The sequence below is a fragment of the Puma concolor genome, chromosome C1 (assembly GCF_028749965.1).
Source record: "Puma concolor isolate L17-30 chromosome C1, mPumCon1.1.hap2, whole genome shotgun sequence".
Taxonomy (NCBI): domain Eukaryota; kingdom Metazoa; phylum Chordata; class Mammalia; order Carnivora; family Felidae; genus Puma; species Puma concolor.
Window position 1 is genome coordinate 37,455,385 of NC_141674.1, and position 22,043 is coordinate 37,477,427.

General features: G+C 37.9%; 1 protein-coding gene across 13 annotated transcripts in view; it reads right to left on the reverse strand.

The window, feature by feature from the left end:
• Positions 1-669: 669 nt before the first annotated feature.
• Positions 670-22,043, reverse strand: part of STIL (STIL centriolar assembly protein) — a 69,486-nt gene continuing 48,112 nt past the window's right edge. For 12 of the 13 annotated variants that reach the window (XM_086716910.1, XM_086716908.1, XM_025931954.2 and 9 more), the window contains 3 exons: positions 13,419-13,629; positions 11,450-11,700; positions 670-2,171 (listed from right to left, as the gene is read on the reverse strand). In XM_086716910.1, coding sequence (XP_086573036.1) covers positions 1,385-2,171; positions 11,450-11,700; positions 13,419-13,629 — 1,249 coding nt within the window. In that variant the 3' untranslated portion in view covers positions 670-1,384. Of the gene's footprint in view, positions 2,172-11,449; positions 11,701-13,418; positions 13,633-22,043 lie in introns of all 13 variants that reach the window. The other variant, XM_025931965.2, reaches the window with a different exon arrangement.

Sequence of the window (22,043 nt, forward strand, 5' to 3'; positions counted from 1 at the left end):
CTAAGTTAACTTCAGCAGAAGAGCTTGATCTCTCAAGTGAATGAGGGCTTTTTCCTTTTAGATTTAGAAATACGAATTTTAAACTTAATTTTTAAGAAGGTGGGAGAAAAAAAGAAGCAACCCTAACAACTTGGATGGATCTCAAGGACATTAAGCTGAGTGAAGACTAATTTCATCAAGTTACACACCGTGATGCCACATTTATGTTAACATCCTCAAAATGACAACACTGGAGCGATGGAGAACAGACCACTGGTTGTCAAGGATCTGGGCTGGAGGCGGGTATATTTTAAAAGCATAGCACTATGGAGTTTCTTTGCTGTTATGAATCAGTTTTGTATGCTGATTGTAGTGGTGCTGAATCAAATCTATAACAAGTGACAAAATTTCATAGAGTTATACACCAAAAAGTAAATAAATGAGTGCGTGTAGAAACCTGTGCAACCCAAGAGGTCTGTGGTTTAGTTACTAATATTGTACCCAATGTCAATTTCTTGGTTTTGATCATTTGCTATGGCTATGTAAGATACTATCATTGGGGGGTCACTGGCTAAAGGGTACACCAGAATTCTCTGCTATTATTTTTATAATTTTGGGGGAGTCTAAAAAGTTTTTTTTTTTTTTAACAAGTGTAGAAAGAAGGATACGTTATAGCAGAGTACAAAGGAAAACAGTAAATCTGAACATTTTTATTAAGTTCTACTAAAAAATATTAAAACACATGAAATACTCAAAGTCTGTAAAACACACTCATACTCAGTAATTTTCTTATTTTGTGATAGCTAGTGCTATAATGTTGAAAATGTTACATAACATCAACCTACCAGACTGCAAGAGTTTTACTTCCACAGAATTCGACAAATATGCATCCTAATTAAGAGAACATATATACTTGTTGTGTAAAACATCTTCAAGTTATTTTTAAAAATAAAACTTTCCCCTTAAATTCAATAAGGGTGGGTTTAGTTAATTTAGTGAGGGTCATGATAAGTCTATCTCATGTTCTTTTAGGTGACAGTGGGTAGACGCAGAGATGCAACATACTAGGAAAATGGACTTACTTTTCACAAAGAACAGTTCAGATTTAGAGCTGGATACTACCTGTGTACGTAAATTTGTTTAAATGACTGGTCTCGGGATTTTTTTTTAAAAGTCGCAGTGATGCTGAACGGCTCTATTTGAACAGAGAACCTCACCTCCCACCAGTCAGCCATCTCCCAGACCATCAGGTTGCTTGTTCGGCTCTTTGCCATCAGCTGCTGCCAAGAAACAGAGCGGCCCTGAGAATGCTTAGGGATCCCCAAACCACCAAGCGGCTCTGGCTTCCCTAAGTCTCTTTGGGAGACACCCCATCCTCACATCAGGAGGGTGGTGAGTTTAAGGTTCAAAATAGTTTTGGCAACTGTCTGAGCCGCTTTACATCTAAGAAGGTGCCTACTGAATTCATACTGTTCATCTGCTTTAAAGTTTCAGGTTTGAAACTTTCAGGAAGAATTGGAGAGTCCCTTTCATTTTCTTTCTCAGGATGTTGGGTAAACTCTGCTTTTCCAGTTCGGAGGTTCACTGCAGGACTTGGTTTAAAGTTTTTTAATAAGAAAGCTGGGTTTTCATTCAATTGCTGCATTGCTTTTGGCCGCACAACTTCATTTGTAATATTTCTCAGTACTGGCATATCTGTGTGGGTGCTCACGGGTTCACAGTTGTGACAATTAATTATTTCACAGGTGTTCCTAGACGGCTCTGTCTGACAGTCTAGTTGCTCAGGTGTGGATGTAAGGTTTTGATTCAGTAAATGTTCACTCTTGCCCTCTGTATGGTTTGGAGGCTCCTCTTCATCTTCACTGTTGTCACTGCTTTGAATGAGTCCATATCTCTTCATATATTTTTTGGTTGCAAATGACATGTTGTTTGGTGAAATTAAACTAAGCCCCACTGTGCTTCTGTCTGTATTAATATGTAGAAGACTAAAAGATGAGTCACAGTTATTTTGGTTTGATCGACTGAGGGATAGTTGTGACAGCTGATTTTCATTTAAATATTTCAGAGCTATAGCATTCGCCTCCATGCTCAAATCCACGCCGTTGGGGCTTAAGCCACTCATACCAACATTAGCAAATGACATGTAGTTTAATCCAGAAATCACTGCTTCGGGGCTGATGCATGCCAACACACTGAAAGACACAATGGAGCAGGCCATCATTTATCTTATTTTGAGTATTAAATGCTGTTATTCTAAATGTGTTCCATTCTAAGAAAGCAACAAAAGGTTTCCAGCTTCAAGATTCACGGTGCTTTTTTATCTGAGTGTGCAAACATCTAAGTCTTAATGATCCAGGTACATTCAAGAGATAAATATGGTAAACTAGAAGGTAATCCATGATTCAAAGACTAAAAGTGGACCACAAACTAGTTCTCCTAAATTTATACATCAGTCATGATTTTTTTTTTTTTTTTTTTTTTTTTTTTTTTTTAAATTTTTTTTTCAATGTTTTTTATTTATTTTTGGGACAGAGAGAGACAGAGCATGAACGGGGGAGGGGCAGAGAGAGAGGGAGACACAGAATCGGAAACAGGCTCCAGGCTCCGAGCCATCAGCCCAGAGCATGACGCGGGGCTCGAACTCACGGACCGCGAGATCGTGACCTGGCTGAAGTCGGACGCTTAACCGACTGCGCCACCCAGGCGCCCCCATCAGTCATGATTTTAAGAACAAATACAATGCCCCCAAATGTAAAAGCCATTCAATTTTGGTAAAAATAAATAAATAAATAAATAAATAAATAAATAAATAAAATCAAACAGAGCAAATATCTGATAATGTAACATTTACAAGCTTTGGTGAGTAGCTCAGAATATGAAATTGTCTGTAGTTGAAGAGACTCCATTTGTAATGAGTGAAAAACATCAACCAGTCTCTGGATATGGGCTACTGTATGTATCTCTGTATACACTAATTTTCTTTCATTAGATATAATCCTCAACTTACTTTTGGTTGGTGTCATCTCATTAATATTAACTGACTTGCCTTTTTCCTTTATATCATAAATACAGTAATAATAGCTGCTAATTTTTACTGATGCCAGATTATGTGCCAGGCACACTCAGTATCTCATTTAATCCTCACAGAAACCTTTCTCAGAGGTATCTTGCCTTTCAAATATTCCAACCTCATTGTACACTCTATACAACACTTCACATTTACATCATTTATTGGCATTCCATATATTTAACTCACATTTCTTTTTTTTCTCTTAACTTTTTAATGTTTATTTATTTGAGAGCGCACAAGCGTGAGCGGGTGAGAGGCAGAGAGAGGCAGAGAATCGGAAGCAGTCTGTGCTATCAGTGCAAAGCCTGACGCGGGGCTTGAACTCATGAACTGAGATCATGACCTGAGCTGAGGTTGGTCACTCGACCAACTGAGCCACCCAGGTGCCCCCCCTTTTTTTTTTTAAATGTTTATTTTTGGGAGAGAAAGAGAGAACACGAGAGGGAGAGGTGCAGAGGTGGGTGGGGCACAGAGGATCTGAAGTGGGCTCTGCACTGACAGCAGAGAGCCCAATGAGGGGCTCGAACTCACGAACTGTGAGATCATGTCCTGAGCTGACCTGGACGTTCAATGGACTGAGCCACCCAGGCGCCCCTAATTCACATTTCTTATTTATCATCTAGCTCCTTCATGAAAGCCCATGAGGGCAGGTATTTTTTTTTTTTTTTTTATTTTTTAAATTTTTTTTTCAACGTTTTTTATTTATTTTTGGGACAGAGAGAGACAGAGCATGAACGGGGGAGGGGCAGAGAGAGAGGGAGACACAGAATCGGAAACAGGCTCCAGGCTCCGAGCCATCAGCCCAGAGCCTGACACGGGGCTCGAACTCACGGACCGCGAGATCGTGACCTGGCTGAAGTTGGACGCTTAACCGACTGCGCCACCCAGGCGCCCCGAGGGCAGGTATTTTTAAATCCACCACCTCATGTCAATATCCTTGGTGCCTAAACAGTGTCTGGCACATAGTAGGCACTTACTGAATATTTACTGTATGAATTAAAGAAATAAGTACTATTATCTTTATTTTATAGCTGAAAACACTAAGGAATAGGGATTTTTTTTTTTTTTTTTTCACTAATTTGCCTAAGCTGAACAGCTAAGAATTGAAAAGCTGAGCCCAGGTCGCCTTATTCTCTAGGGCTCTACCACCCCTGTGTTTCACTATTATTTTGGTATCAGTTTTTCTGTTCCCTAAAAATTAGAGTCTTTTGTGTACTGTTTGTTGTGGTAAACATTATATTCTACTCAAATACACTGTAATTTTGCATATCACCCGATGAAGAAATTCAGTTGTTTTGTATGTGCCAGCCACTGTCTGCATCCCTACCCCCATAAAACCCAAATAATGAGCAGGTATTTTCATTCTGAGAAGTATCTGAAATTTTGAAGAAGCTATTTTCAACCGTTAATATTCCTGAAACCAATGATATCATCATCAAACAATGAAACAGTGTGCTCAATAATGTTGGTCTTTAAAACCACCTTATAATTTTCCCTTAATCTTCTTGGTACTTAGGTACTTAATACGATGGAAGAGACACCAATATATCTAGACATTATTCTTTTATGAAATGTTCACAGTGATAATATTTTCTAAATATAGAATCTTTTCTACTTTCTTTGCCTATTTCTTCAAAATTATAAGCAATTTGCATATTAAATCAGAAGACCTGTACATGTTAAAAAAATATCTCTCTAGAGATAATATTAATGTAAATAAATTAAAACTTCTATTTCAAAATGCTAAATATTTAGAAAAAGTAGGTCTAATTTGAGTTACATCTTCTTTTATTATAGAATAGCTAAAGAATCTATATACATCCACAAACCAGTCACTATCAGTTTAGAAGGTTCTTCAAGTTACATTGTGTAACACAGCTAGCTAATTTCAATTAGGGGTTAGGGGAAACAACACTACTTTGAAAACAAAACAGATCAATAAGGCTCAAAACGAATGCATATAAACACTAGGGTAATTAAAGATGAGAAACAACAGGAGGCCACTCACTAATCAAATCCTAACAGCCTTGAGCACAAATATACTATGTTAGCATCTCATTAGATGGACAGTCTCAGAAGGATGATGAGAGTCCACTTATGCTTCTATAGGAGAGTCCCAGGCCAACAACTATTCCAAAATTACAAAAATTATTCCAACTTATTTAAAGATGAAAACTAACTTTGACTTTATTGTTCTGTTTGAATACCAATTAGTAAACTCCTACTTATCCTACACTGGGTTTTCAACTAATAAGTAGAAAGGAAGGAAGCGACTAAAGAGACTGCTTAAGATCTGTTTTGAATTTGAAAGGAATTGGAAATATGCCTGTAGAGGCTGCTGCCAGACCTCAAACCACAATCTCCATCTTCCCTACAATTTCTAGGGGTAAACTTGTTTAGCACCTTCTTTCATTGCTCTCCTGCCTTTGGACCCTCCTAATCTCTGCAGTTCTGAACCTGGAAAGCAGAAAGGAAATCTTCCTTCCCTTGTCTCAGTTACTCATCTGGTGGGAGGATCTAATTCCGAAGTCTGTACATGAAATGAGTTCTCACATAGGTACAATGACAAAGAATAGGTGGTTTATAAACTAGGGGAACAGTGTAGATTGTAAGAATTATAAAGAGTACTTTCCTGGATTACTAAACTATAATTTGTAACACTATTTCCATAGGAAAATGTACCTTAAATTCTAAACGCCTGCCTTATGAACTTTTAAGCATACCAGTTATATTATACTCATAGATGTTAAAAGGTAACAAGGCCACAAATACGGACAATAAGTACCGAAGAGGTGCTAAAAATAAAGCATTCGCTGTATGCTTCAATAATGACCCAAACAGATGGGATTTCACTAATTCAGCAAATGACTCATGGAAGACCCACCAAGTGTGATAGAAGCAATGAAGATTCAGAGATATATACTACTCATGATCTTGCTGGAAAACCTATCACAAGAATAGGCTATAGAATAGGATATATTAGGAACAAGGTAGTCTGAGTAAAAACATCAATATTCTGGTGAGGGGCCCAGGAAAGCTTGACAAAGGAGCTGCCATCTGAGTTCAGCCTTGAAGGATAAGAGGATTCTGGCAGGCAGAAAGGTGAAAAAGAATATCCCAGGTGAAAGTAACAGTGAGGAACCTTGCAAATCCCAATGGTGGGTAAGCTGGAAGGCTGGCAGACAGTGGTAGGAGATTATACTAAAAAAAATTAGTTTGGGGCACCTGGGTGGCTCAGTCGGTTAAGTGTCCTTCGGTTTAGGTCATGATCTCATGGTTCAGGAGTTCGAGCCCCAAGTCAGGCTCTATACTGACAGTTGGGAACCTGGAGCTTGCTTCAGATTCTGTGTCTCCCCCTCTCTCTGCCCCTCCCCTACTTGTGCTCTCTCTCTCTCAAAAACAAACATTAAACAACAACAAAGTTGTTAAAAAACAGAACAGTTTAAGACAAAAAACAATATGAATTAATTAATTAGGCTTTAGATTCTTTCAGCCTAAGATTAATGACAAACAAAATCTCACTTCTTTGTGTTGGAGAAACAGTTTCAGTGTGGTTTCATTTTTAATCATAATAATATGCAGAAGCCATTAATAATCAATAAAATATAAATTGAATAGTTTAGGGGCGCGTGGGTGGCTCAGTCGGTTAAGCGTCCGACTTTGACTCAGGTCACGATCTCACGGTCCGTGAGTTCGAGCCCCGCGTCAGGCTCTGGGCTGATGGCTCGGAGCCTGGAGCCTGCTTCCAATTCTGTGTCTCCCTCTCTCTCTGCCCCTCCCCCGTTCATGGTCTGTCTCTCTCTGTCTCAAAAATAAATAAACGTTAAAAAAAAAAAAAAGAATAGTTTAATATATTTTTGGTCTAAATCAGCACACGTGTTCAAAAGGACAATTTTAATATAGGGTAATTATAATACAGTATGAAAATACTGCTAATGTTAGGTACCTCTCCTATGTGTTTCTACAACATACTATATATATCCTTCCTCTTCATAGGCGGTAACAGAATATATCATAGTTGACTATGTGTCTTTTCCACTGCACAATGGGCTCTGTGAGGGTAAAGATGTCTTCAACAGGTTATCTTGTATACCATGATGTCTCTCAGAGCTGGCTCAAAATAGAAGCTCAATACGTATTTATTGAAGTAAAATGAATGAAAGTATTGGCGAAATAATACATATAGCTGGTAAGACTATAAAACCTTCTCTTTCAGAAAGCAATGTCACAACAGCTTTAAAATTTTCCTACCCTTTTGACTTAGTCTTTCCATTTCTGAGACTGTAAGGCAATAATCCTAAAACTAAAAAAAAAAAAAAAAAAAAAAAAAATGCAATCTTTGCAACAAGATGTTCATTACAGCAACATTTCAAAAGGGGCACCTGGGTGGCTCAGTGGGTTAAGCGCCTGACTTTGACTCAGGTCATGATCTCACCGTTTGTGAGTTTGAGCCCTGCACTGGGCTCTCAGGCTCTCTGCTGAGCAGGAGCTCACTTAGGATCCTCTGTCTTCCTTTCTCTGCCCCTCCCTGAGCTCTCTCTTCCTCTCTCTCTCAAAAATAAACAAACACTAAAAAATTAAGTAGTAAGAAATTGGGGCGCCTGACTGGCTAGCTGGAAGAGCTTGTGACTTTTCATCTCAGGGTTGTAAATTCAAGCCTCACGTCAGGTGTCAAGATTACTTAAAAATCTTTTTTTTGTTAAATGTCTGATTATTTTTTAGAGAGAGGGCGCAAGCAGGGGAGAGGTATAGACAGGGGAAGATAGAAGATCCGAAGTGGGCTCCTGCGCTGACAGTGAAGAGCTCGATGTGGGGCTCAAACCCATGAACCACGAGGTCATGACCTGAGCCAAAGTTGGACACTCAACCGACTCAGCCACCCAGGCACCCCCCAAATAAAAATCTTTTTTTTTTTTAAATTAAAATTAAAAAAAATAAAATAGAAATTGAAGCCAACTTGACAAGTTCTTTTCTGTTCTGACAAAAGGGAAGGGTTAGGTAAACAAATGCTATATATCCCACTTAATGGATTAGGATATATCCCCATTAAAGATGATGGTTAGTAAGAGTTACAACAATTTGGAAAACATGCTTATTTCCCAGTGTAAAGCCAAAAAGAATTTGGTTTTTTTTTGGTAGACACAACACGGTCAAAACACAAAGTAGCAAACTATACACCACCATCAGACCTCACCAAAAAATTAAATGAGCAAGAGAGCAAAACAGTAATAAAACAAAACAAAAAACAAACTATGGACTTTGGAATTAGAGAGAGTAGGTTTAAAATCACAGGTATGGGGGCCTTGATCAAATTGGTACTTAATTTCCTTATCTATAAAACAGGAATAATAATAGTGTCTACTATATAGATTACTAAGGGTTAAATGAAAAATACTGCATAAAAATTCAGCACAGTTCCTGACACACTATGAAAGCTCAATAAATGGTTGCTGTTAAAAATTATTTTAGAGGGGGGAAAAATTAGAGTGGTACCTCAGTCAGTTGAGCGTCCAACTTTGGCTCAGGTCATGATCTCACAGTTCGTGAGTTCGAGCCCTGCATCGGGCTCTGTCCTGACAGCACGGAGCCCACTTCAGATTCTATCTCCCTCTCTCTCTGCCCCTCCCCAGCTTACACACTCTCTCTTCTCTCTCAAAAATAAGTAACATTTAAAAAAAAAAAAAAAAGAAATTCTCCAGAATTAAAAAATTATTTTAGAAAAAGAAAAGGAAACACAAAAGCAAAGTTTTAATAATAAATGAGTTTGATTGGGATGAATATGGTTTTTCTACATTTTACAAAATAAGTTTATATTACTTTGACAATGAAAACAAATATCAAGTTCTATTTCCAAAGTTCTACAATATTTTATACAACTTATACCATATAATAAAATCTAAAAGATTTTTTTCACATAAAGATATAACTATGTTACTTACCCCTCTATGGAAATACCTAATTTAACATATTGTTTCGAACTGAAAAACAATTTTTTTCATATTGGCTTTCACTTCCTTGAGAAAATTATCTTATATGAAATTAAAATCCTATCTATGAACGTATATCTATGAGTTTTTCAACTGGTAATCAAATTTTAAAAATGGGCATAGCCCACAGTATTAAAATTCATAAAGAGGGGCGCCTGGGTGGCGCAGTCGGTTAAGCGTCCGACTTCAGCCAGGTCACGATCTCGCGGTCTGTGAGTTCGAGCCCCGCGTCAGGCTCTGGGCTGATGGCTCAGAGCCTGGAGCCTGTTTCCGATTCTGTGTCTCCCTCTCTCTCTGCCCCTCCCCCGTTCATGCTCTGTCTCTCTCTGTCCCAAAAATAAATAAACGTTGAAAAAAAAAATTAAAAAAAAAAATTCATAAAGAAAAATGGTAAAATTGTATATATAGTAAAATTGCAACTATTTCTTTTTTTAATTTAATTTTTATTTATTTTTTTTAACGTTGGAATCATACTGAAAATGCTTTATTTATTTATTTATTTATTTATTTATTTATTTATTTATTTATTTTTCAATATATGACATTTATTGTCAAATTGGTTTCCATACAACACCCAGTGCTCATCCCGAAAGGTGCCCTCCTCAATACCCATCACCCTCCCCTCCCTCCCAGCCCCCTAATTTTTATTTTTTGAGAAAGAGAGTGAGTGAGTGCAAGTAGGAGAGGAACAGAAGGAGAGGGAGGGAGAGAATCTAAAGCAGGCTCCATGCTCAGTGTGGGGCCCGATACGGGGCTTGACCTTCTGAACCCTGGGATCATGACCTGAGCTGAAATCAAGAGTCAGACACTCAACCAGCTGGGCCACCCAGGTGCCCCTAAAACTGTTTCTTAAAAAACTGATTTTCTTTGGATGTTATTAGTTCAAATGACATTCTCTTCATTTTCTAAAATGCCAACCCTGAGCATATATAATTTTCATAGTATAGATTTACAATGTAAATTGTTATGTAAATGAAGAACAGAACAATCTTGATAAAACAATGACTACCCCACAATGGTAAATCAAAAGGCTCTACTTTCCATTTCATTCTAAGCATCTAAAAAACAAATCAAGTTCATTATATGCTGAAAATTTATTAATTCCACTGTTTTACTGTAAAGACATTAAAATTGGGTAACCAGTACGAAGAAATAATTACCTAAAAACTACTCCCCAAAGGCACCACACCAAAACACAGTGTTCCACAGATAGCAGGATAATTTGTATATTCCAACAGACGTTATACAGCCTCTGTCTCACAGTATTGAGATAAAACCTTCAAAAATGCTAGCCTTACTCTCTTATACTGTTGGTAGGACCATAAACTGGTACAACTCATTTGGTGGGCAATGGCAACAACTACCAAAACTTTAAATGCGTATATCCTCTGATCCTGCCTACTTCTAAGAGTTGATCCTACAAAGATATTTGTATCAGCTCCTGTAGAAAGATGTTTACTTAGCATTGTTTGAGATAAGAAATAAGAGATTCAGTCTAAGTCCATTAACAGAGGTCAGGTTCACTATATTCTGTGTACAACAGAGTATTATGCAGCTGTTTAAATGCATGAGAAAGAACTACATATACCTATAAAGAAAAGTATCTAAGACATAATGTTAAGCAAACAAAACAAAAACAGATTGGAACACTCTTCACACACATATACACCTGAATATGCACAACATTTTTGCAGAACGCAAAAGAAACAGTTAAGAGGAGTCAAACTGAGGAATTTGGGGAGTGGGAGCTTTTGCATTTTATCTGATATTCTTTGTATTATTTAATATTTTCTCTTTTTTATTTAATATTTTCTTAAAACATGAGACCATGCTACTTTTGCAACTATGAAACAAAAATAATGAACAGAAAACAGGCTAACCTTAATAATACAATTTTCAGATTTTTATCCTTTTAAAAATAAGTATGTGATAAAGATCATCTTTGATGAAGAAGAATCTGAACAGAAAAATATGGCCAATTGTAATCGGTAAGCAATAAGTAAGGTTTGTATGACTAGACTGTTGAATACCCATTTCTAGGGAAAGGAATGTTTTTGCCTTTTAGTCGATACAACTGCATAACCGAACGTCCAGTAGGTGGTGCAGACCCTAGCACCTCCAGGAAGGCCTTCTAGACACCAACAATGAGTAAAGTCCATTTCTTTCTCCAAGCCTTCCAGAGCATTTTGTTGGCATCTTCCCCCAGGTGGGATTTATGTATATAAAACCTACTCTCCTACTAAAATGAAGACCCTAAAGGGTAGAGATGATCTCTTAGTCATCACACACATAGTAGGCCCTGAATTCATGATGCATCAATTGAATGGAGTGGCGAGCTTATACTTTTTCTCATGAGACTGCTGCAATACATCCACAATTTTGTTTGATCTTTTAAAACAAATTTTAAAGTTACCTGGCATGATCCACTTTATGTGCATTTTTATTCACTTTAGTGGGAGAATCAATTTTTACTCCAAGGTTTCTTAGTTGTTTAAGGGTTGCATTAAGAACACAATCTTTGTCTGCTGGCCCTGAATCACGTTTTTTTTTCTTTGTATGGTAAACATTTTGTGTTCTGGTACATTCATGGCTGATAATTACTGCTTTGGTGGACGGCTGCTCAGTTTCTTTGGAGGAGCTATTCAGTAGGTGGTTCACTTGACTCTGATGAAAAAAAATGTATTTGAAAAATCACTATTAACAATCTTAGGAAACAAAAGTGTAAATAGCAGCATAAGCAAGGCCAGGGAAAAGCGAAATAATATCTTGCCAAATTCTATAAAGAAGCAAATATATTTGGAAATTTTTTATACTATGGGGTTTTTATAAAGGAAGCCCATCTTAACAAATGATTTCATCAGGCTCTGAGGAAATTTAGAACGTCTGTTCAGAACTTGTTCATTTTAAAACCAAATTTAAAATCATTTCAGTAATATTTCAAGTGTTTTCAAGGGTTTATAGTAGCTATAAATTAAAGTTCTAAATCATGCTTTCGTTTGAAAAATGGTAATGTTTCGGGCACCTGGATGGTTCAGCTGGTTAAACATCTGATTTTGGCTCACGTCATGATCTCACGGTTTGTGAGTTCAAGTCCTGCATTGGGTGAGCTCAAGCCCCACTTTGGGTGAACACGAGCCCCACTTCGGGTAAGCCCTGCTTCTCCCTCCCCCCCACTCTCTATGCCCCTCGCTCACTTGTGCACACACACACTCTGTCTCTCAAGAAAGGAAAATGGTAATGTTTCAGAGTTATAAATTAGATCTTTATGTTCAGAATCTGACTCTTCTCCTTTCTCCCTTTGAATGAGAATGACCTGTGATACTATCTCTGCCTTCCTGGCATTAGAGTACATTTCATTTGCTGAGCCACAGCTGCTAGCACCAGTACAGGACCCCGCAGGCAAATAACAATTATGTGTTCATTGATGGGTACTTAGGGCCCTATGAAGCATGGAGACATCCAGTGTTCCAAAGTCTACAGTTTGGATGGAAGTGACAGCCAGGGTCATTCAACCTTCAAGTCTCAGTTTATATTCCAACTTTTCCAAGATGACTAGGTGACTATTTCCTCCAACCAGAATTATCCCTTTTTAGTCCATGCTGCCTTTGTTTTTTTTTTTTTTGTTTTTTTTTTTCAACGTTTATTTATTTTTGGGACAGAGAGAGACAGAGCATGAACGGGGGAGGGGCAGAGAGAGAGGGAGACACAGAATCGGAAGCAGGCTCCAGGCTCTGAGCCATCAGCCCAGAGCCTGACGCGGGGCTCGAACTCACGGATGGCGAGATCGTGACCTGGCTGAAGTCGTACGCTTAACCGACTGCGCCACCCAGGCGCCCCATGCTGCTGCCTTTGTTTATAGCACTTCTCGGCCTGTCCTATAATTGCTTGCTACTAGTATCCATGTGCTATTTCCCCTAGATTCTCACGAGCAGAGACTACCACATTCATCTTTATATTATTCCCTTTACTTAGTTTATTTCTTAGACTAAGCTAAATATTCTATAAAAATCTGCTTACCTGAACTCAGTAAATATTATCATCAATATTCTCCTACTTTTCAACTTTCAAACTTCCTGCAAATTGTTGCTTGTTTTTTCTGGTACTAGCTTAGTTTGAATTTGGCATAATATCAACACTTCTGTTTTAAAATCAGGTTCCACCCCCCCCCCCAACCTATCTAAGTATCTGATGACTGGCATGCTTATACTGAATTTAGGTTATCATAATCACGAAAAGCTAAAGGAAATAAATTATGTATCATTAATTTGGGGAAATCTTTTTATATCAAAGTCCCAATCAGTTTAAAGACAGGAAAGTCTTAACTAGTCTACTTTAAACTAAATAATCATCTCAGAAAAAATGAAATGCATTACATTTCTTACCAATAAATCCTGGTATATTTTCTGCCTGTCTGATGGTTGAGGAGGCAAGGGTTGTATCGCTTGCTCAGTTTTGGGTTCACCTGATGTTACAGGGTTGTTACTAGCACCCTCTGTTGGTCCACTCTGTAAGCACATGCTTATACTCTCTGCTGGCACAGAATTTGCAAGGAACACGGGCACATCAGGTTCTTTTCTCACACCTGGAGAAGAGCTGCTTGGAAGGATATATAAATAATGTAAGCGTTAGTTATCAAGACACCTTTAACATATATTTGAAGTGCAGTAACTTTGAAAGAAAGGGATAAGACTCAAGCAGCATTCTGGCTTGTATTTTCAGATCTCATCTTGATAAGGCTGTATATAAACCAGATCATGACACCTTTTTAAGTCGTGTTATTTATATTTAGACAATTTTTTTTAAAAAGGCAAACAACCTGCTGATTTCTCCTGAACTTGATACAAAGGAAATTTTCAGAGTATCTAAAAATTATAAATGTATCATTTCTTCACTTCAAGTTTTAAAATATAGTTAAGGGGTGCCTGGGTGATTCAATAGGTCAAGAGTCTGACTTCGGCTCAGGTCATGCTCTCATGGTTTGTGAGTTTGAGCCCTGAGTCAGGCTCTGTGCTGACAGCTAGAAGCCTGGAACCTGCTTCAGATTCTGTGTCTCCCTCTCTCTGCCCATCCCCTGCTCGTGCTCTCAAAAATAAAACAAACGTTAAAAAAAGAATTAAAATATAGTTAAGATTCCTGGCAAATGGAGAGTTCATAAGCTGCCATTTATAATCACATTATATATTTGGTAGTACTTCTTTTCTTCTTCATGCTGTTCTATATTTTTCAAATTTTCTACAATGAGCATTTATTACTTTCAAACTTGGCATATAAACACATATCTTTACATTTATTATGGAACACAATGTTAAAAAAACATTTCTTGTAAGAACAATAATCTGTGGCTAAAGTAGAGAAATAATAAAATATCAGCTAGCAGGGAAAGCTTACTGTAGGCCAGGCACTGTTTCAAGTGCATTACCTTGTAAAATACTTACCATATACCGAAAACACATATAAGATAGTTACTACATATTATACCCATTTGAAAGATGAGGAAATTAAGGCAGAGAGGTTAGATAACTGCCCAAAGTTATACCAAATATGAAGAAAATAAAACTCATACATAGTTTAATGCCTAGAGATAACCACATTTTAGAGTACTTCCATTTATATATATATTTTTTTTACAAGTAGTATTTTCTCTGAAAAACTGTACCATACCAAAGGTAGTTTGGAGGCAGCTTTTTAAAACCTAACATCAGGGGCGCCTGGGTGGCTCAGTCAGCTAAGTGTCCAACTTTGGCTTGGGTCATGATCTCGCAGTCTATGAGTTGGAGCCCCTCATCGGGCTCTGTGCTGACAGCTCAGAGCCTGGATCCCGCTTTGGATTCTGTGTTTCCCTCTCTCTCTGCCCCTCCCCTGATATTGCTCACACGCTCCCAATCTCTCTCTCTCCCAAAAATAAACAAACATTAAAAAAAAAACCTTAAAACTTAACAACATAAGTATCTTTTCATTTCACCAAATATTCTTGAAAACAAGCTTTGTTACACAGTATTTTATTTTATAGATATAGTATAATTCTTCTAACCACAAGTCTTCTTTAAAACTCAGCTTATTTCCAATTTTCCCCATATTACTTAATTTTAACTTGATATGAAGTGCCTAGTACTCGTTTGGTACTTGAAAAGCTCAGTAAATATTAGCTGAAATGAATATTTGTAAAATACCAGTTAAGTCATAATTCTAAGGAAAAAAATCCATAAATTTGACTACATGAAATAAAAATTTTTACATAGCAAAAAACATCAAACAAAATCAAAAGACAACTGACAAACTGGAAGAAAACATGCACAACATATACTACAAAGAGCTAACATCACTAATGTAGAAGAACACTTAAAAAGTAAAGGGTGAAGGACCTGAGATTCTAGCGGAAATATGTGAGAGACGTAAACTTACAATTCACAAAGTCATCAAAATAAATCTTGACATGAGGAAGTGATCCAACTCATTTATAATTTTTAAAATGAAAATTAAAACTCCACCAATATACCATTTATCACCTATCAGACTGGCAAAAAGTTTGTTTTAAATATGCCAACATTTTGTTGGCACAGCTCTGGGAAAATAGGTAGTCTCACACACTGCTGTTGAGACCACAAACTGGTACAATTTTCTGCAGGGAAACATGGTAATATTTAACAAAATTACATATGCACTTAGCTGTGGATGCAGAAATCCCACTTCTAAAACACTTCAAAAATGCACATACCACTAGGTAATCACTATAGCAATACTTATAACTAAAAATTACTGGAAACAGTCAAAATGTTCATAAGTAGGTGTTTATTAAACTATGGTACATCCACATAGTGGAGTACTATATAGTTATATAAAAAAAGAAGATCGCTAGGACTGATTTGTAGTAATTTCCAGTATATACTGTTAAGAGGAAAAAAAGCTCAAAAAATACCTATGGTACGCTACCTTTCTACACTTCACATAAGAAAGAAGTATAATAAGAAAATAAAGACACAGGGGAGCCTTGGGTGGCTTAGCTGGTTAAGCATCTGACTCTTGGTTCTGGCTCAGGTCATGGTCTCAGGGTCATGAGATCGAGTCCCATATTGGGCTCTGCACTGAGCATGGAGCCTGCCTGCATAAGATTCTCTCTCTCCCTCTCCCTCTGTCCCTCCCCTGCTCACACACATGCTCTCTCTCTTTGAAAAAAGTAAAAAGAGAAAAAGAAAACATAGACATACATGCTCGTTTGTGCAAAAGAAATACAGGAAACCTGGGTGGCTCAGGTGGTTGGTTGAGTGTCCGACTTAGGCTCAGGTCATGACCTCACAATTTGTGAGTTCGAGGCCCACGTCGGGCTCTGTGCTGACAGCTCGGAGCCTAGAGCCTGCTTCAGATTCTGTGTCTCCCCCACTCTCTCTCTGCCCCTCCCCTGCTTGCGCTCTGTCTCTTTATGTCTCTCAAAAATAAATAAACGTTTAAAAAAAAAATACAGGAAAGGTAAGCCAGTAACTAAAGAGATTGGTTACCTAAAGGAGATAGATGAGTGGGAAAGGGGGTAGGAAAAAGGGAGATTTCGGAACCGGGTGGCAGGAATGAGAAGGGAGCAGCACTCCTTTGAGTATATGCCTTTTTATGTAGTTTGGTCTGTTAAAACTACAGTAAGTTTCAGGTACCAAAAAAACCACAAATAAAATCAACCAGAATACGGAGGGACCCCCAAGTGGAACAAACAGTAACGAATCAACCTAATGATATTACAAACAAATAACCACAAAAAGAAGTGTGGAAGAAAATAACCTACCTAAATAACTATGGAAAGAGGTATTTTCATTGGATACTGTAGGGTTAAAGGTAAAAAGAATTATAAAGAAACATACTCTAGTAAATCCATTTCAGAATTCTTAAGCAATTCCAAAACTACTTTATGTGTACACTAGAACTAAACAAATAAGTATAGTGTACATGAAAGCCAGGTTTCTCACTGTTAGGAAAAGAAGGTATAAATAAGAAAAAGGGATGTGTTGGACTGGAATCAGAGGATTGGTATGAAGTCAAGGATTTTCAAATATAGATAGATACATATAGAAATAAATATGGGGGGGGGGTGTATCCTAGATAGGAGGGCCTAGAAGCACAGATACAAAGTAGCAATGAGTACACCTAGTGCCCAGATCTTGACTTCTAAATATGTTCTCTGGTACCACTGCTCCTGGTTTCTGTGTTTGAATCCAGGGTTGGGGCAGGGAAAATACAAGGTGGGCCTGGAACATCCTGTGGTGCCAAAAAATAAGAACATACGTGAAAAAGGATGGGGGCTTTTCCAGAGGTAACAGAAGCCAATCTAAAAGAATTTCCAAAGACCAGGGCGCCTGGGTGTCTCAGTCGGTTGAGCATCTGACTCTTGATTTCAGTTCAGGTCATGATTTCCCACGGTTTGTTGAGATCAAGCCCCATATCTTGCTTGGGATTCCCTCTCCCTCTCTCTCTGCCCCTTCCCTGCTTGTGCCATACATGCTCACTCTCCCTCTCAAAATTAATAAAATAAACACTTAAAAAAAACATCTAAAAGAGTTTCCAAAAACCTAAACTGGAACAATTTGAGCAAATAAAAATAAATAATAATAGTTTGAATTATAACTCTTAGAATAAAAGTAATGCCCAGGAGTACACACTGACATAAACAAATGAATAAACACATAAGAAGAGAAGGAAAACAGCTTTTCCTTACAGAAGAAATCCAATTTACAAATGTAGAAGGAATGGGGCGCCTGGGTGGCTCATTTGGTTGGGCTTCCGACTTCGGCTCAGGTCATGATCTCAAGGTCCTTGAGTTCAAGCCCTGCCTCGGGCTCTGTGCTGACAGCCCGGAGCCCGGAACTTGGAGCCTGGAGCCTGCTTTGGATTCTGTGTCTCCCTCTCTCTCTGCCCCTCCCCCGCTCTCACTCTGCCTCTCTCTGTCAAAAATGAATAAACGTTAAAAAACATTTAAAAAAAATGTAGATGTAATGAGGAAAATACAAAATCATCAGCAGGCAAATACTATGGTAATCATCGCTACAGGCAAAATCCATAGATGGATGCTAAAATCAGAGGGAGAAAGCTCAAGAAGTGAATATTTAGAGTCTCAATGTATTTTCCTTATTTATTAACTACAATGGGAAAAATTTTAACTTTGTAACAATAAAAACTAGCATATGTCACCTTAACTGGGGGTTCAAAGCTAATAACCTAAGCGACATCATGTAACCCGCTGATATGATGCACCAAGAGGGCCATAACACCTCTTTTGTGGTAATCTTGCCAAAAATACAAAAATTCATTTTGATCATGGGAAAGTATCAGACAAACCCAAATTAAGAGACACTCTACAAAATAACTGACCAGTCCTCATCAAAAGTGCCAAGGTCATGAAACACAAGGTAAGACTCAGGATCTGTCACAGATTGGATTAACGAGATGTAATTAATACACCAATGTGAAATCCTATACGGTTTCTTGGAAAAGGACATTATTGGAAAAACTGGTACAATTAGAATTTGCAATTTAGTATAGTATTATACCAATGTTAATTTCCTGGTTTCGATCATGTTACTATGGTGATATAAGGTATTAACATTATGGAAATCTGGGTAAACTACGATTTTTCCAACTTTTCTATAAATATAAGATTTTTAAATAAAAATGTTTAGGGGCGCCTGGGTGGCGCAGTCGGTTAAGCGTCCGACTTCATCCAGGTCACGATCTCGCGGTCCGTGAGTTCGAGCCCCGCGTCGGGCTCTGGGCTGATGGCTCAGAGCCTGGAGCCTGTTTCTGATTCTGTGTCTCCCTCTCTCTCTGCCCCTCGCCCGTTCATGCTCTGTCTCTCTCTGTCCTAAAAATAAATAAACGTTGAAAAAAAAAATTAAAAAATAAATAAATAAATAAAAATGTTTAAAGCAAGACACAATTCGGGGCGCCTGGGTGGCTCAGTCGGTTAAGCGGCCGACTTCGGCTCAGGTCATGATCTCGCGGTCCGTGAGTTCGAGCCCTGCGTCGGGCTCTGTGCTGACAGCTCAGAGCCTGGAGCCTATTTCAGATTCTGTGTCTCTCTCTCTCTCTCTGGCCCTCCCCCATTCATGCTCTGTCTCTCTCTGTCTCAAAAATAAATAAACGTTAAAAAAAAAAATTAAAAAAAAAAAGACACAATTCTACATTTGGTTTGTTTTTCTCAAATATAATTTGATTAAGAAGTCTGAGATCCTACGGGGGCGCCTGGGTGGCGCAGTCGGTTGAGCGTCCGACTTCAGCCAGGTCACGATCTCGCGGTCCGTGAGTTCGAGCCCCGCGTCGGGCTCTGGGATGATGGCTCAGAGCCTGGAGCCTGTTTCCGATTCTGTGTCTCCCTCTCTCTCTGCCCCTCCCCCGTTCATGCTCTGTCTCTCTCTGTCCCAAAAATAAATAAAAACGTTGAAAAAAAACAAATAAATAAATTAAAAGAAGTCTGAGATCCTAAAGAAGGAATAATACAATAAAAATACAAGGCACAAATATTTTAACAAATAATAAAATTTACAAATAGAGATTATTATAATCACCATTTGGCTTCTCAGACACAAAGACACACTGTTCTTAAAACCAGGAAGGAGCTCTCCAAGTCACCCACTCCATCCCTTCCTTAAGATGAAAGTACATTTAAACCAGTAAAGACACCAGTGAATTTATCCTAAACTTAAAAGAACTTCGGTGTAATTATGTTGTATAATTTCCTTTAGTATCCAAATTTGGTGTAATTAATTAAATACCGAGAATTAAATCTTAAAAAAAATTTTTTTTTTTAGTATAGTTGACACACAATGTTATATTAGTTTCATGTATTATTAGTTTCAGTATATTAGTTTCAGGTAAATCTTATACACAGAAAAAAAGCACGCTTAAAAACCTTAAGTGGGAGAACTATTTGCAAATTATGCATCTGATGAGGGGTTCATATCTAAAATACATAAAGAACTCTAACTCAACAACAAAAAATCAACCGAATTAAAATGGGCAAAGGGCATTTCTCCTCAAAGATGATATAAAATGGCCAACAGGTATATGAAGAGATGCTCAACATCAGTAATCATGAGAGAAAAGTGCAAGTGAAAAACAATAAGATATTACCTCACACCCATTAAGACTACCACTATAAAAAAAAAACTCCAGAAAATAACAAGTGCAAGTGTTGGCCAACAAACCCTTCGCACTGTTGACAGGTCTGTAAAATGGTTGCATCCACAATGAGAAACAGTATGGAGGTTCCTCAAAAAATTAAAAGTACAACTACCTCGTGATCCGACAATCTCACTTTTGGGAATATATCCAAGTGGATCAAAAACAGGGTCTCAAAGAGATATTTGTACACCTATGTTCACAACAGCATTATTCACAATAGCCAAAAGGTAGAAGTAACCCAAATGTTCATCGATGTGTGAATGGATAAACACAATGTGGTATATACATACAATGGAATATCACTCAGTTTTAGAAAGAAGGAAATCCTGTCACATGCTACAGCATAAGTGAAACTTGAGGACATTATGCTAAGTCAAATAAGGCACTCATAAAAAGACAGATGCTGTATGATTCCACCTATACAAGGAATCTAAAGTAGTCAAATTCAGAGAAATAGAAAGTAGAATGATGATGACTACCAGGGGCTGAGGCGGGGGGAGAAAGGGGAGTTGTTCTTTAACGGATATAGAGTTTTGGCTTTACAAGACGAAAAGGTCTGGAGATCTGTCTTACAACAATGTAAACATACGTAATACTGCCCAAGTGTACCTTTAAACATTAAGATGGTAAATTTTATGTAAACGTATTTTTTAGCAAAACAACAAACAAATACCTTAAATGATTTCTTAAAACAAATACAATTTCTTATTCTGCCAATCAAAGCTCTCCAAAATTTGGTAGCCAATTTGGCTTTTCAGCCAATTTCTCACAATGTCCCCTGTTTTACTTCTAAACAAAATGGATAACTAGTAATACTCTAAATTCAGCCCATACATTTTAAGTCCCCAGCGCAGTAGTTCTCAATCTTGGCAACACAGCAATATTACTTGTATTAAGTAATAAATAAGTAAGTTTTTAAAAAACACAACTGTTTGGCCCGCACCCTTCAGAGACGCTGAACTGGTGAAGGGCCCAGATATCTATCTGTACTTTCAAATGCCATGGACTCAAGAATTAGTGCTTGAATGCATCTGTGTTGGCACACTCTTGTCAAACCCTTATCTACTCTTGAAGGGTCATTTTAAAAGTCTGCTTCCTCTAAAACCCTAACTGGAGGGGCGCCTGGGTGGATCAGTCGGTTAAGCGTCCGACTTCAGCCAGGTCACGATCTTGCGGTCCGTGGGTTCAAGCCCCGCGTCGGGCTCTGGGCTGACAGCTCAGAGCCTGGAGCCTGTTTCGGATTCTGTGTCTCCCTCTTTCTCTGACCCTCCCCTGTTCATGCTCTCTCTCTCTCTGTCTCAAAAATAAATAAATGTTAAAAACAAAATAAATAAATAAAAAAATAAAACCCTAACTGGATATGTTCTCTTGCTTCTTTTAGCCACTATTAGCACTTCCTTTTATCTTTTATGTCATATATATTCTCATTTATGATACAGTCATCTGTGTGTTCATCATACTTTGGGCAAATTTTTTAATCCGGGCCTCGGTTTCCTCATCCATGAAAAGGGAAAAATGATATCCACTTCCCTGGGTTGAAAAAAATGACACAGGATTAAAGGAGATACAAAGTGCCTACCACAGTACCAGACAATCATAGTGGGTGAATCATAAGTGTTAGTTCTCTTTATCTCTTGCTGCTTTCCCCTTATTCCCCAAACATCAGATTGAACCTTTTTCTTCAACCATGTTAACTAATTTCACTTTAGTGAAAACACCAAACCTCTTAAATGGAGAAGCAGAAATCTAGTCTTTATAGAGATTTTATGGCTTTTTGGGAAATTACTTGTTCTGAGCAGGATTTTTATCATCCAAACAGTTGCAAAGCACTTTATTTTTATGGAGAGTCC